Below are 15,870 nucleotides of genomic sequence, written 5' to 3' on the forward strand. Positions count from 1 at the left end.
TAAAAGAGGTGCATTGTTTGGATATATATATATATATATATATATATATATATATATATATATATATATATATATATATTATCTTAGGTACCTAATTACATCCTGTATAACAAGATAAACCCCCACCCCCGTATTCGTTTTTGTAGAAGGATCTGGAAAAGACGTAGGATGGTTTGGGGAAATTAAACTGACGGTGTTTTTTCCTAATTGCAATAAACATATCAGTTCATACACAGAGAAAGCATTACATACTTTATATTTAATTAAAAAGTTGATTATCTATTATATATTGCATTCTGCCAGCATATGTTATGAACAGTATTGCTAATGAGTGAAGCGGTCATCTTGATTTAGATTTGCATCTAATTACTGCTCCCATGATTATATCAATCAACTCAAATGATAAGACAGAAAGGCAATCACAAACTTCTCCGTGCCTGATTACCCCAGGGAATTCCCAAGCACCTTGTCACTATAATGCACCTTTTCAGAGGTGGGGAATAATGAAGGTGAGCTGGCATTGGCACATAGGCATCCCTCTGCAATCAACTCTGCTTGGAATTTGGGGGACATAGCAGTCCTTTAAGCATTTAAATACTGCCAACATTCAAATTCGTAAAAAACAAGGTAAATTTAGCTATGCATCGCTTTGTCATAAGCATTCCCATTTATTCCATGACATGATCTAATACAACTTACACTCTATCTCATTCTGGTCGCTATCCTGAACTAATGCATTTAGGTCATTTGAGACTTTTCCATGGCAAACTGGCTTTTGATTAAAGGATAATTAAACCTTTAAAATAAGTAAATGTAAAATTGATGAGGGGGCTATTCTAAGCACTTTTGTCATTTACATTTACATTCATTATTTATTTTCCTTTTATTCCAAGATATTAAAGGATACATGTACTGTTAATATGAATGGATTTTGTTACAACAGCGCCATCTGCTGGACAGTTTCCCACCAGTCTGACCACCAAGTAGTCAAGGAAGTTGTCAGGAGAAAGAAAGAGGCAGCTCTGATGTTCTTCTGCTTAGGAATAAAATTAGAAACCTTTCTCACATCTTTCCTAAGCAGAAGAACAACAGAGCAGTCTCTTTCTTTCTCCTGACAACTTCCTTGACTACTTGTTGGTCGGACTGGTGGGAAAATGACCAGCGCTGTTATAACAAAATCCATTCATATTAACAGTACATGTATCCCTTAATATTTTGGAATAAAAAGAAAATAAATAATAAATGTAAATTACAAAAGTGCTTTTTACATGAGCTCATTGAGTCGGGATATGTAAAAAGCAGCACAAACACAGTATAAACAGTACAAACACTATGGGGCACATTTACTATGGGTCGAATATCGAGGGTTAATTAACTCTCGATATTCGACCATCAAAGTTAAATCCTTCGACTTTCGAATATCGAAGTCAAAGGATTTACTGCAATTCCTTCGATCGAACGATCGAAGGAAAAATAGTTTGATAGAACGATTAAATCCTTCGAATCGAACGATTCGAAGGATTTTAATTCATCTATCGAACAATTTCCTTCGATCAAAAAAAGATAGGAAAGCCTATGGGGACCTTCCCCATAGGCTAACATTGGTGCTTGGTAGGTTTTAGGTGGCGAAGTAGGTGGTCGAAGTTTTTTTAAAGAGACAGTACTTTGACTATTGAATGGTCAAACGATTTTTAGTTCGAATCGTTCAATTCGAAGTCGAAATCTTAGTCGAAGGTCAAAGTAGCCAATTTGATGGTCGAAGTAGTCAAAAAAATACTTCGAAATTCGAAGTATTTTTCATTCTAATCCTGCACTCGAGCTAAGTAAATGTGCCCCTAAGTGAACTGCAAAGACATACCTGATTCCACAGATTGAAAGGAAACCATGGCAGTCTTACTGGAACCAGTTCCCTACCATCTTTGATTCACAGCCTAATGCAACCCCTCCCTCACCTTGTTCTATTGCAAAGTCCTCCTGCTTTCCATAGTGGGTGATCACAGATTCTCTAGAAAGAAAAGGGACCTATAGTCCAAAAATGCATCAATTCACAATGAAACAAGGTGACGGAGGGGTTACATGAACCTTTGAGTCTAAGGGAATTGGAGAAGTGGCCTAGATGGAATATCATGGTTCCCTTTCAATCTGTGGAATCAGGTATGTCTGTATAAAAAATTACATATAATTATGAAATTCAGATGTAACTTTATGTACCTTTTTTACATAACACAAACTGAACAAGCTCATGTGAAAAAAAGGAATACAATTCCCTTTAATATGGCCGTGTCTTAATGTACCTTTTGTTAATGAATTATATACATCAATATTTTAGGCCATAGAGATGGTTACAAATCGTTCATCCTGTAATACACAACCTTCAGACTGCAAGTCATATCCTGGGGTTCTTAGCTCATGGGTCATAATCTAAACACTGATCACTTTGGGTGGGGAACCATGATGCCCTTAAAAATGTATTTATCTTGTATTAATACAATGTATCTATAATTCCAGAATTTTCAGAGTGAAGCTGATTTTCACCTAATCATAGGTTGACCAGGTATGGTTGCCTGGGCAATTCTGATGGACCATCAGTTCATAGTCATTCTGCCCAAACATCAGCAGCTAGAAGGATTGAAGAATGGATTCTGTTATTATAACTGTCTGGGTGCATACCCCCCCCCCCATATAGATTGATCCAATTATATAGATGATTAGTCTTTGGGGGGCAGGATAATAGGCCTTTTTCTTTTAGTGCTGTGTGTTCTTCTGTCCCCCTTTAACATTCTGTACATTACATTTAGTCATAATTTAATTGAAAAAGAACTGCTGACAGGCAATTAAAGTATTTCCTGAGAAGTTCTTATTCTTAATACTTGGAAATGACTTTGGGGAACAAATCACACATGTCTTTCTCAGAGGTCTCTCCAACAAAGTCAGCACTGTTCTGCTTGCCCTGCATTGCTTAAAGGTTTGTTCTTCTTTGGCATTTCTTTGCTTTGCTTTTGATGTTTATTGGCTGCAGTGTATCACAGTGTGATCCTGTAGAGCCCATCGCCTGTACATCATTGAGGAACGCCCAGTGACCTAGCAGACACCACTATTCTCTCATGAATTCCAGTCTTTGAGCTTCAGACAAGGCCTTTGTCTGTCTTTTTACCCAAACAGGAGATGTTAGCGAGGGAACATTAAGCAGAATGCCTCTATAATTCTTAGAACATGAGGAATACCATGATTTGTTGGAGCTCCTTATTTCTCTGTGTGTTGTGCCTTTTTACTCCATATTCCCAGGGCTGTGCTTAGTGAAAGAGGGGCACGTGGCACGTTGTATAGGAGTCCAAAAACAATTTTTTCTTCAGCACACCACTTACTTTTTCAGGGTGCATCCACTCCCAAGCTGTCTCCAAGTCAGCCAAATTCCTTATCTTGAATAACAGGATATGAAGCACACCATCCTCAGGCTTTGCCTTTAAAACATTTTATTTCAGCGGAATTCACACACAAGCTTTCGGGGGAAAACCCCTTCCTCAGGTGCATGAGGAAGGGGTTTTCCCCCCGAAAGCTTGTGTGTGAATTCCGCTGAAATAAAATGTTTTAAAGGCAAAGCCTGAGGATGGTGTGCTTCATACCCTGTTATTCAAGACCTTTGTATAGGAGGACCCTATTTTTTCACTCCCGCTTCCAGCTACAAGTTCCAGCATCAGAACACAGCCTTCTGCTTTTGGGGGATTTGGGAATTTGAAGTTCAGCAACAGCAGAGCTACTGGTTAACAAACTTTAGATGAGGGGCTCACAGATTCTGGGGCCTGGGGCAGTTTGTTTGTTCAGTTTGTTTGTTCAAATGAGTTCATTATTCCTCTAGTGATGGATTGGGAAAAAGAGGTGAGGCATAGGGAGTTAGAGGTCACAATTAATGATTCATTAGCTTGACCCTCTTATTCCCTCTTATTTTCTCCTGCCACCAATAGCTACAGTATTGACTTGTTCATTTTAGAAGTTCTATGGCTGGGTGAAGCAGAAGAAGATCCATAGGTGCAGAAAGAGACAGGTCGGTGGTTGGAGCAGACAAAGGCTTAGTAGCCAGTACACATGTTCATGTTTATATCCAGGATCAGCTCTGTAAGCATGAATGGGGTCTGCAGTATTTTAACTGGGACCAGTATGAGCCTTCATTTAGCCTTCATAATACAATGAAGCTTTGTATTGCAAGGACATGTCTTAAGGACTGGAAGCTGAACATTTCAGAATAACTTAATTCATTTTCTTGGTTTGGAGACTTCAGGTGTCCTGCAATCAAGGCTGAATTTATGGAAGTGGTGGGCTATGTGGTGATACAGAAAGACTAGGGTTCTGAGGAAAAAACAATAGGCAAACTGTGACCTTCTACAACTGGAATACCTACTACAGTTTAATAGACTGGATATCCCTGGCGTATATATTGCAAAAACACAAACAATTGTTGCACAACATAGGTTTTCATAATATATTAATCTTAGGTTGGCCTTCTGGTTCACACTCTCTATGCACTTTCTTTCTTTCTTTCTTTCTTTCTTTCTTTCTTTCTTTCTTTCTTTCTTTCTTTCTTTCTTTCTTTCTTTCTTTCTTTCTTTCTTTCTTTCAATACTAATACTGCCATAGAATTATCATAACCATGTAAAAAATGAATGATGCCAATACATGTCCCTCTTCTTACTAGACTACATTCCCTGTTAGCTGCACCTTAATGGATAATAAGTAGTAGGCCCTAGGGAGGTGAACCCTGTGATCAGCCAGACTGAAAGATAATAATAGCAGCTAAAGGCAAGGCTAAACCTTCCACTGAGCCAATAACATTGTATATTTATTGAAGTTCCTGCAAACAAAATAAGGACAAATTAATTATACAGTCTACCCTTTTTATTTTTATAAGATGAACAAAAAAAATGGGGTATACAAAAAAATGAAGCTGTTGTTGTTCTTAAATGATCGATTTGGAATACTGCCACTAAATTCTATTATAATTCCCCATATAAGTAGTTTACCTGCATTTCTGGTAAATAGAGTGAGGGGGCAGGTAAGAGCAGCAACACCACACACTGCTGTACATTGATGACTGCCATGCTATGCAGCACCCCGGTGTGAGCAAAACAATTATTTAGGGAGTTCTAGTTCAACAACAGCTGGAGGATTGACATCTGTGATTTATGTAACTGCACCCCCTTTAGATAGGGGCCCCTCATCTTTAACTCGTGCCCTGCTTCTCTAGTATCTAAACTTTAAAGAATTTTGCACATTCAAGGTGATATGTCATAAAAAGAGCACACACAAAAATATCTAACAGACCAGAAATATTAATAGGGGGAGATAAATTAGATTTTAGGTGCAATCAAAAGTGCCAGTAGAAAGTGAGCAAGTCAGACCCATATTAAATAAAAAAGTTGAAATATGGCTACTGGGTGTGCCCTGCTTTTCCTTCCAATGCTGAGACTTGCTGCAGGGCAGGGATTTTATTCTGTCCCTGTAGTGGACACATGGATGCATTGTGTTGGGGGAGCCCACCTAGAGGACCCCCTTGATGCAAGCTCATCCTCTGTCAGGCAGCACTGACTGCAGACCGGAGCCGATTCTGCTGCAGAGCAAAAGAGTGACACAGAGTCTGGGAGAGTCCAGAGAGGAGCCGCTGGGAGAGAACCCAAGCATTTGCTCAAGCCAAGGCTTTATCTGGATACACATTTGTCTGCCTGTCATTCTAGGCTGCATCATCTGATCAACAGGGGGAAGACTCCCAAGTCTAAAGACTTGGAGACATGGAGATCTGAGCATAAATGGGATTGTCACACTGCAATAATCTTATTCTTATCTTATTTTTTTGCTGTGCAAATTTACTCGGGAGACACTGCTATGGCTGTCGTCTATGTGTTCTGGCTGGCGCCCCACTAGTTTAGTCATTTTATTGCAGGGGAGTAGCCGGCCTTTTATGAGGAACAGCGTCACTCATGCCCTGGAACCTTACAGCACCTTGCAATATGATGGCAGCTCACTACCAACCAGGAACCTCAAGGAAAGCAAATATGTTTCACCGTTGCACACCCAGCAGCTGAGGAAGAACAAACAATGAGATAAATAAGAGGACTAAGGTCCAGAACCCCTCCAGCTAATTATAGCAATAGTACATCTTGGTACCATTTAAGGAACGCACTGCCTATGGGCACAGAAGGTTATGTGTTTTGTGATGAGGAGGACACCAAATTCTGAGGGCACAATGGCACCGCAGGTTCAAGTTGTGTATTTTCCAGAGAACTCATCCATAGGCTGGATAACCCCAACCACTAATGTGACTAAAAAATCGCCTTCTCCCCTCATGGAGCTTTAATATCTTAGCTTTGCTAACTTTTTCCAGATATATTTTTCCCCCTTCTGTCTTTTCTATTTCTTTTTCTTCCGATGCTTTTGCTCATCTAAATTTACCAGCATCTTGGCATAAATGGATGGACCCACGTCTGTGAAACACTGTGATAATGTGCCCGGCACCTCCTGGGCATTGCTGGGCTCATGGAACATGTTAACTGCAACCGACCGTGACATTGGCAGCTATGCCGAGAGATTTTGGATTACCCCAATTGTAATGGAAAAAGAACAGCTGGGAAGTTAATGTTGCCGACCCTGCGAAAATGATTCACGTCAATAATTTTCCATTTCGGAGACATTCTTGGATATGGTAAGCGATCAATATCATTTGCAGCTGGCGAAGTAAAAGATAAAAAAAAAAATGCTCACGCTTGGTAAATAAAATGTCAGCTTTTGTATTACAGAGGTGCTGTATTGATTTGTCCTTAACTCTTTAAGAGCAGCCTGCCTGGTTCAGTTTCTCAGTGTAACTGTTTCTAATTAGAATTAATTACCGGTGAAGTGTACAGAGTTCAATCCCTATAGCAGTTATGATATGGGATAAAGTCACTGTGTGGGTTTATTGCAATAGGAACACATAACAGAAAGAGATTTCCAATCTCTAGTAATACACCAGCACATATATTCCTCATCATCCTCTGATTCCATCAGGTCATTGTACACGATATTCTCAAGTCTGAAAGTTCTTGTTGAAAAGGGTCACTGATTGTGTCTAATGTGTTGAAATAACAGCGTGTTGGCTTCGACGTAAATAGAACACCGTTACGCTGAAACAGTTGCCGACCAGATGACGTCTAACTGATGTCTGAGCAGTGCTTCTTTAGGCTCAAGTACACTGTGTCTATTAAGGTGGTAGTAGCTCCAGGGTTCCCCTGCGTCAATAGATGCACTTGGGATACATTTTTTAGCAGGAGGGAGGACAAAGGCAGTGGAAATTTAGCCCAATTATATGGTTGCGCACGGAGCAGCTTAGGTTGCATGCAACTTTTAAAATTTGGGGTTTACAGGGGTTGCGACTGCCAAATTGCTGTTTTAACCTATGGGGGACCTCCTAGAACCCATTTGGAGTCAATTGGTGGACTTTTTTCAAAAAACTTTGATGCAAATTCGATCTAGTGCGCTATTACTTCGATTCATACAATTCGAAATTCGATCAAATATGGACTATTCACCCGAAGAAAAAAACTTCAACTTTTTTTTAATAAATTTCGTTTTTCGAAGTTATGGGAGTTCAAAAAACTCCCACCACTTCGAAATTCGACCCTTGATAACAATGTGAATTGTGATTTATTTAAAATTGTCACATTTTAGTAAATACAATGCAATGTATTGATGCTTGGCCTTGAAAGGAGGACTAAACCCTATAAAAGAATATGTCTAAAAATGCCATATTTTATATACTTACCGTATTGCACCAGCCTAAAGTTTCATATTCTCAATAGCAGCAATGACCCAGGATTTCAAACTTGTCACAGGGGGTCACCATCTTGGAAAGTGTCTGTGACACTCACATGCTCAGTGGGCTCTGAGCAGCTGTTGAGAAGCTAAGCTTAGGGCTCGTCACTAATTATCAAGCAGAAAATGAGGTTGGTCTGTAATATAAGCTGATGCTACAGGGCTGATTATTAAATTCTGATGCTAATTGCACTGGTTTCTGTGCTGCCATGTAGTAATTATCTGTATTAATTACTAATCAGCCTTATATTGTGACATTTATATTCTATGTGTACTGTATATTGTGAGTGGGTCCCTAAGCTCAGTAAGTGACAGCAGCACAGAGCATGTGCAGTGAATCAGCAGAAAAGAAGATGGGGAGCTACTGGGGCATCTTTGGAGACTCAGAACTTTACTGCTAAAGGGCTGTAGTTGTCGTGGGCAGGTACAGAAGCCCAAAAAATAATGTACAACATGTCTAGATACTTCTTCAGTTATGCTTTAGTTCTCCTTTAATAAATGGGTACATATTTATCAAGGGTTAAATTTTGAATTAAAAAATTGTCGAAATTCGAATTCAAAAAGACCAACCGAAATTAAGTCAAAGTTTTTTTTTGGTCGAATAGGTCAGTTTTCAATCGAATAGGTTCATATTCGGCCAAATTCATATTGTACAAATTGAAGGAATAGCGAATTTGATCGAATTAGATTCAAAGTTTTTCCCCAAAAAAACCCATAGATTTTTCAAAGTCCACCAATTGACTCCAAATAGGTTTTTAGGAGGTCCCCCATAGGCTAAAACAGCAATTTGGCAGGTTTTAGATGGCGACTGGTCGAAGTCGAATTTTTAAAGACACAGTGCATGATAAATTTCGATATTCGAATTTTCATTTTTTTTTTCAAATTCAAATCGAATTTGGATTATTCCCTAGTAGAAGTACACAAAAAATAGCTTGAAATTTGATTTTTTTGAATTTGAAAATTCACCTTGACCTTTGATAAATCTGCTCCAATGTGTATGTATGTGTTAAGAGGGTGCTTTTTCTTGGTGTACATGTTGCTAAACATGTTCATATTGGTTACTATAAACATTTAGCAAGTTTGTTTTAAAGGACACCAATCACAACTAAAATCATTTACCAAGTAAATTCACTATGTGAAAGTTCAAGAAATCCAATTCTTAAAACAGTTAGAATTGTTTGTATAATGTAAATCATCAGCTCACTATACCTACTGCAAGATCTCCCCTATCTCCACTGCAGTTCTAGCGGAGGCAGTCATCTTGGATTTCACAGGCTCCTCCTACCTATATCTTCCCAGCCAACTGTAGCTCTGAAATCTCGCACATGCTCAGTTGAAATTCCTTGTTGCTTATCAACCCTTCTATGCTATTTTCAAATCAGCCAAATCTCTGTGTTAGCTGCTGTTCAGTAGTGCTGCCACCTGCTGGAAGTTAGTGTGTGCCCTTCATTTGCATAATAACATCACCAGCAATGGACAAGATACGGAAATCTCGTGATACTTCTAGTGGAGGAGTTTACTAAAGCTAGGCATTCTGGGTAGAATGCTCCTGAAATTTGCATATTATAGTCTCTGTTATAGTCTCAGTATGGCTTCACTCAGTGAAAGAACCCATTTAACAAAGTAAGGGATTTTTTTTAAACCTGCAGTTTTTTATGCAAAAAACGATATATGTAGTTTGATTAAACTTGTTTATGTTGTACTGGTCAGATTGTTAATATGTGTTTGATTTTGGCTGTGATAAGTGCCCTTTAAGATCAGGTGCATAGCCTGTTTCTACACGTGTGTGTTGTCATATCTATGTAATTAAATTGGACAGGATTGTGGACTCCCTTTAGAGAATATAAGAGAGAGAGAAGTGGAGCAGCAGACCTGCTTGCCTTGCTGTATAAGTGCTATGTCAGTCACGCTGGTCAGTGTTTTATGTAAACATTCCTGCTGATAATATTGTCTTTTCTACTTGCAGTACCTCATGTCACTAGATTTGCAGAGACATAATAATGAGCTTAGCTTTAAACTCTTAACATAATTGTTGTTTCATATAGGGTATCTGCAGGGAAAGATTTGCAGAGACATAATAATGAGCTTAGCTTTAAACTCTTAACATAATTGTTGTTTCATATAGGGTATCTGCAGGGAAAGCTGAAACCATATAGAGGAGAAGTATAATACATCCTTTCTAATATTCATTGGCACACGCTATAAATTTGTTTATCTTGTATTTAACTAGAAGGGTTGGCAGGGATGAGACCACACCCAGGCCCTGGAGCCTGAAACACCAGAGACAGAAAGAATCAATTATATCAGCAAAGAGAAGAGAAATTGCAATGTGGTGCAGTAGGTGCTATCCCTTCAGGCAGAGGTGTTTCATGGAAGCACAAGCCTTATCAGTACTGACAACAACAGGGCAGCAGCCGCAGCTTTGTGGAGAGAGGCAAGGGCTGCATCATGCAGCATCTTCATATAACCAAATGTGGTCATTGAGGGGGAACCTAGATGCAGACTTGGCCCCACGCTTTATCAATGTCCATAGCTTCAATTATTTTGGGCTGACAGATTTTTGGAGCATTGTGAGTCTGGAAAGAAACTGGTATCTGTATATCCTAAGGAAGTATTTGAAAGAATGATTTTGTGTCTTATACTGTAGATCATTCATATTGCACTTTGTTTAAAGGACTTGTATTTGGAACAGGATTGCCACCTCTCTGATTTTAAACCAGATTGTTGTTTTCTTGAGGAATCCAGTTCATAGCTGTCTGTTTGGGTTTCAGAAAACAGAACAAAAACATGACCAATACCCACTTCCATTGTCACAGCCCCACCCCCATATGTCGAGGCCCCACAATCATATGTCACTACTCCAATGTCATCAGCCTGCCCCCCTTGTTCAGTTTCTGATAAGGTAAAAGGGGCAAAAGCTAGTTTGGAAGCCATACAGTATGTCAAGTAATTCAGCACAATATACAGATTTGAGGGGTTCATCATATCCTCAGATCAGATAAATAATTTTCATTTGTTTTTACTTTTCATGGGTATCTTGTAAGTGGCCCAAATAACCTCTAAATGGTTCAAATAAGGGTTATATCTCTGGCCTCACTGTCAAGCATAGAGTAAGTGGCTACAGAACTGGAATTAATATTATTTATTTACTATTTGATGGGGACCCATGCCAAGAAAAGTTGATGATGATGGGCTGATGGGCACCCTTAAATGGACTGAACCCTAGGAAATGCAGACCAAGCAGTTATTAGGATTGTGCAGTGTATTTGTGTTGCCCTGCCTTCCATTTGATATTACTGCTTTTGATGGCAGTAATTGATGGCAGTAATTGTAGTTTTGTTTTTGTGCAGAAACATGAAATTTTAAAGATATTTGGAAAATGCCTACACTCAACATATCTAAACATCTAATGTGCTAACGTATACATGAAAACATCTATCATGCATACACTGACATGTAATACTAGTTCATTCATGGTAATCCTTTTCTCTATGGGGTGCATTTCTACAATACAATTTTCCTTGTATTAAGATAAAGCAGGCCATACAAACTTGGGTCCAGTATCTGATGTAAGGCAGGTAGCAGATGGCCTTGTACACAGTCAGATACATGGACCTTGACCATACAAAAACATTCTGACCAATCAATATACAATGACTGGTAGAGTTTGATTCTTGGTTGAAAGAGTTTTGGACCCTCTTGTAAAATGGATGAATAATTTAACTAAAACAAAACAAAATGTTTGCTTGGATTCTGTCGATGTACTTTAGTTTCTTGGTATTCTTGCTGAATGTAAACAATATCGAGCCATTTATCTATGCCGACGGCTCATTTACAACTATATATCCTAGTCTTGCTACTCATTACCTTCTTGCCCTTTGTTTTCCATTATTCTATTATATGTTTCTGCTCCTCTAACTTCTGTTTCTTTCTTCTTTCTCTTTGTGTACTTCTCCCCATTCTCCTATTCTGGGTTTGATTTTCATTCTTCTTGATATCCCACACCCTTTCCCTTCTTCTTGATATGCCATACCCTTTTCAGTTTTCTTCATATCCCACACCCTTTGACTTCTTCTTCATATCTTTTCGTGTTTACTTCATATTCTATACCCTTTCCCTTCTTCTTGATATCCCATATCCTTTCCCATTTACTTGATATCCTATACCCGTTCCCTTATTCTTTTATATCACATACCCTTTCCCTTCTTCTTTTTACCCTATACCTTTTCCCTTCTTCTTTTTACCCCATACCTTTTCCCTTCTTATTTATATCCCATACCCTTTCTTCCTATTCCTGTGGCATTGTTACTTTACTATTCAAGCTTGAATGAAGATAAGGATGCTTCGGTGCAAAAGTTCTGGCTACAGGCTAGGAGAATTGGGGAAACCAACGTGAACCTAGTCATCTTTGAAGCAAAGATAACTTATTTAAAAATGTATTTGTGCACTAATGGATTAAAATGTATGCATAGAGGATATTAACCACACTCTTGCCAGGTGTTATTGATAGGTATTTCAGTATAAACCACAGCAGTTCAATCTCTCAGCAAAAGAGTTCATTTGGAGCATCCTTCAGAGTATTATATTTATTTCCCTGTTTTCAACGTGGACTGATTGAATATTGACTTGCTGTTTAGCTTAGTCTTTAAGAAATCATGTTATCAATATTTTCACTTTTCTATTCCTTTCAGTTGCATGAATACCAGTTTTCCATATTTAGTTTACCCAATTCATTTACATGTTGCAAGATAAGGCAAACTGTATGTCTTGACTGTTGACATGTAGCCATTGGGTACATTGGGGAATAAATGGGAATAAAAGTATTTGAGCACCTTTAGCACTTAGCTAGATTTTGATGGTGCTAACTTTTTGCATATATAGTATACTCACTAACGTAATAACCACTAGGGGTGCTATGCATTGCTTTCAGTGTATGACTAATGTCTCTGATTAGACAAGCAATAAGTCTTATTTATAAATGTGCCTATATAGAGAAGGGATGTTCTTTACTCACTATAAGCAACTGAATGGCGTCATGGGATCCTTTCTATTTAAAGGAAATTAATGGAAGATAAATAGACAGAGCAGTTTTTCCCTCCTTACCATGATTCCTTCCGTTTGTCTCTGTGGCTTTGGGGATAATGACCTGTTTAATCTCATTTTACATGTTTTCCTAATTGAACTGAATGGCAACCTGGCTGGAATCCATGGAGCAGGCTTATTTTAAGAGATTATATATATATGGATTGAAGGAAAATGAAAACCGTAGGGGAAATGTTCTTAATAGCGCTTTCTGTGTTGCGGTAAATTTAGGATAAAGGGATATAAATTGCCATAATCACAACATATACCACTGAATACCTTCTTCATCAACCCATTTTCTTACACAGCCCTAATAACCGATGAAAGGAACTTGGATGAGCAGAGCTCCGTCACCTTTAACTATATAACATCCACTTGTAAGAAATTAAATTGTTGTACCTGAGTAAAGAATACTGTATTATTGATACCTCATATTTATACCCATTACAGTTATTGGAAATTAATAGACTTTCTGCTTTACTTGACTTGAAATATAAGCCCTAGTGCCAATGGTTTGCAGTGCTATTCCAGCCAGTTAGTTTCATAAATGAGCCCTGCCTTTATTCCTGGCCAACTGCAACAGTAACTTGTTGGTGAATTGGAACCTACTGGTAGACTGCAAAATAAAGATCGAAAATGAATTATACAAGGGATCATAAATGGGTCAAGTGGCATAACTATAGGTTACTGGACCTCTAGGGCAGAATTTAAAGATAACATCACAAAAACCTTCAGAAAAAAATTCGTTTTTACTGTCACTTTTTACTGATACGGTAATATGGAGAATTGCTACCTTGTAGCCATGGTCCTTGGTTCAATTCCTTGTAGGTCATCTGTAGAGTTTGTTTGTTCACCCATTCTGCTTGGTTTTCTGCTAGTTATTCTACTTTCTTCCCACACTTCAAAAACCCACAGGCAGGTTAATTAGCTGCCGATAAAATCTACCATAGGGTGCAACATGATATAGGCCTTAGACTGTTAGCTCCATTGGGATAGGGTCTGATGTAAAATCTCTGTAAACTATTGCAGCATATGATATATATATATATATATAAATAAGAAATAGTAATAATAGAGCATTAGTGAGGCTTTTCTGTGGGCCTCGTTGCTGAACATATACATTTGGGATTTAAGCAGGGGGGCTTATTTATATTAGAAACAGGTTGGGGATCAGAGTACCTTTGTCTGTCATTTAGACTTTAGTGATACGTTCACCCTGAAGACTAGTGAATAATAGTGATGGGCGAATTTATTCGCCAGGCGCGAATTCGCGGCAAATTTGCGCGATTCGCCGCCAGCGAATAAATTCGCGAAACGCCTGCGAAAATTCGCGTCAAAAATTCGCCGGCGTCAAAATTTTTTTTTTCGAAAAAACGGACGCCGGCGCCAAAAACGGGCGCCGGCGTCGGAAAAACGGACGCCGGCGTCAAAAACGGGCGCCGGCGTCAAAAACGAGACGCCGGCGCAATTTCGCGAATTTTTCGCCGTTTCGCGAATTTCGCGCGAAATTCGCGAATTTTTCGGCGAAGCGAAACGGCGCAAATTCGCCCATCACTAGTGAATAAAGAAGAACCATACCATACCTCTCTAAATTCCCATCAGCACAGTTTAGAGCATGACCCCAATCCATGTATTCTAAACCCAAACAGTACTAATTGCTAAACACTACTTTCTTGGGAAAACTCTGCCGCTTATTGTGTTTTTTTTGTAAACTCACACTGATTAGAACTTCAGACTTTTATTCAGAGAGCTTGTAGTACACAGCAGTTGAGCCTCGTGGCTGTATCTCAGTTCCTGAACAAACAAGAGTGCTGACAGTAAGAACCACAGAAAAACTCATTATCAACTGAAGCCCGTCTGTCCTTGGGAGAAAATTGGTATGGATATTTTCAGTTATAGCGGACAACACTATCTAGTAGTTATGGACTACTTCTCAAACTATCCTGAACTGAAGTCCTCTAGTGGCTGGAGGTATCCCCCAGGTATATTTATTGGGACTGTCCTTCTTAAATAGGGACAACTGGGAGGTATGCAATACGCTGAACAGCTGCGGAGGAGTTACTAACATTCTTTTACCAGAGAGGGAATTGTAAAGCATTTCACGTCAATCCCAATTTCGAAATGAAGATGTTTTTGGCCCCATCCACCCAGCCACACCTTCAATGTATAGATGGCCACAGATGCACAGATAATATCGTATGAAACCAATTTTCGTACGATATTCAGTGCGTTTATTGTGGGAAACGAGCCGACCGATATCGGCAGAAGACTTGGATATCGGTTAGCTCGTAGATCGGGCTGGACTTGAAATTTGATCGGGTGCCTTTGAAGGAACCCAAACATCGTCATTGTTAGTGCTGAATCGGCAGATACAAGTAGAATTCTATTGTTTTTAACTGTATATCCGACAATTCAGCTCTACACGTGTGTATTGAAACGAACAATCTTTCTTGGCAAGATCTTTTCCAAGAAAGATCGTAAATGTTAAGTCTATGGCCAACTTAAGTCATTATGTACAGAAAATGTTAAGGTCGGCCATACACTTAAGATCTACTCTTTCGGCAAAGTTGCCAAGCAAGCAGATATTTCCGCATGACCCACATTGTGCTGGGCGATATTATTATAATATGAATGCTTGGCGCTTGGGCCAAAGAAAGATCATATTAAAGGTAAATGCAGGCCATTGGAGAGGACTATATCAAAGTGCTTATGCTGTCCATGCCCTGAAGGCAGTGGCGTAACTATAGAAGACGTCTGTGAATATACGGAGCCGCACACATTCAGTTCATGCATTTGGGGAGTTTAACCCCATTTATTGCTTCACCAAAGGTATGAACGTTTCTGGGGGGGGCCCTCCCCCCTCCCTTCGGTGTGCACCCCCCCTCCCACCCCTTGTGATATATATATATATATATATATATATATATAGGGCTCAAATTACAAATGCCTCTC

At 39.0% G+C, this 15,870-nt stretch overlaps 1 protein-coding gene across 1 annotated transcript in view; it reads left to right on the forward strand.

Moving 5' to 3' along the window:
• The first annotated feature begins 5,633 nt into the window (after nucleotides 1-5,633).
• Nucleotides 5,634-15,870, forward strand: part of LOC108704431 (cAMP-specific 3',5'-cyclic phosphodiesterase 4D) — a 298,109-nt gene continuing 287,872 nt past the window's right edge. The window contains exon 1 of the mRNA XM_041580563.1: nucleotides 5,634-6,691. Coding sequence (XP_041436497.1) covers nucleotides 6,645-6,691 — 47 coding nt within the window. The 5' untranslated portion in view covers nucleotides 5,634-6,644. The remainder of the gene's footprint in view (nucleotides 6,692-15,870) is intronic.

The sequence above is a fragment of the Xenopus laevis genome, chromosome 1S, assembly GCF_017654675.1.
Source record: "Xenopus laevis strain J_2021 chromosome 1S, Xenopus_laevis_v10.1, whole genome shotgun sequence".
Lineage (NCBI taxonomy): Eukaryota > Metazoa > Chordata > Amphibia > Anura > Pipidae > Xenopus > Xenopus laevis.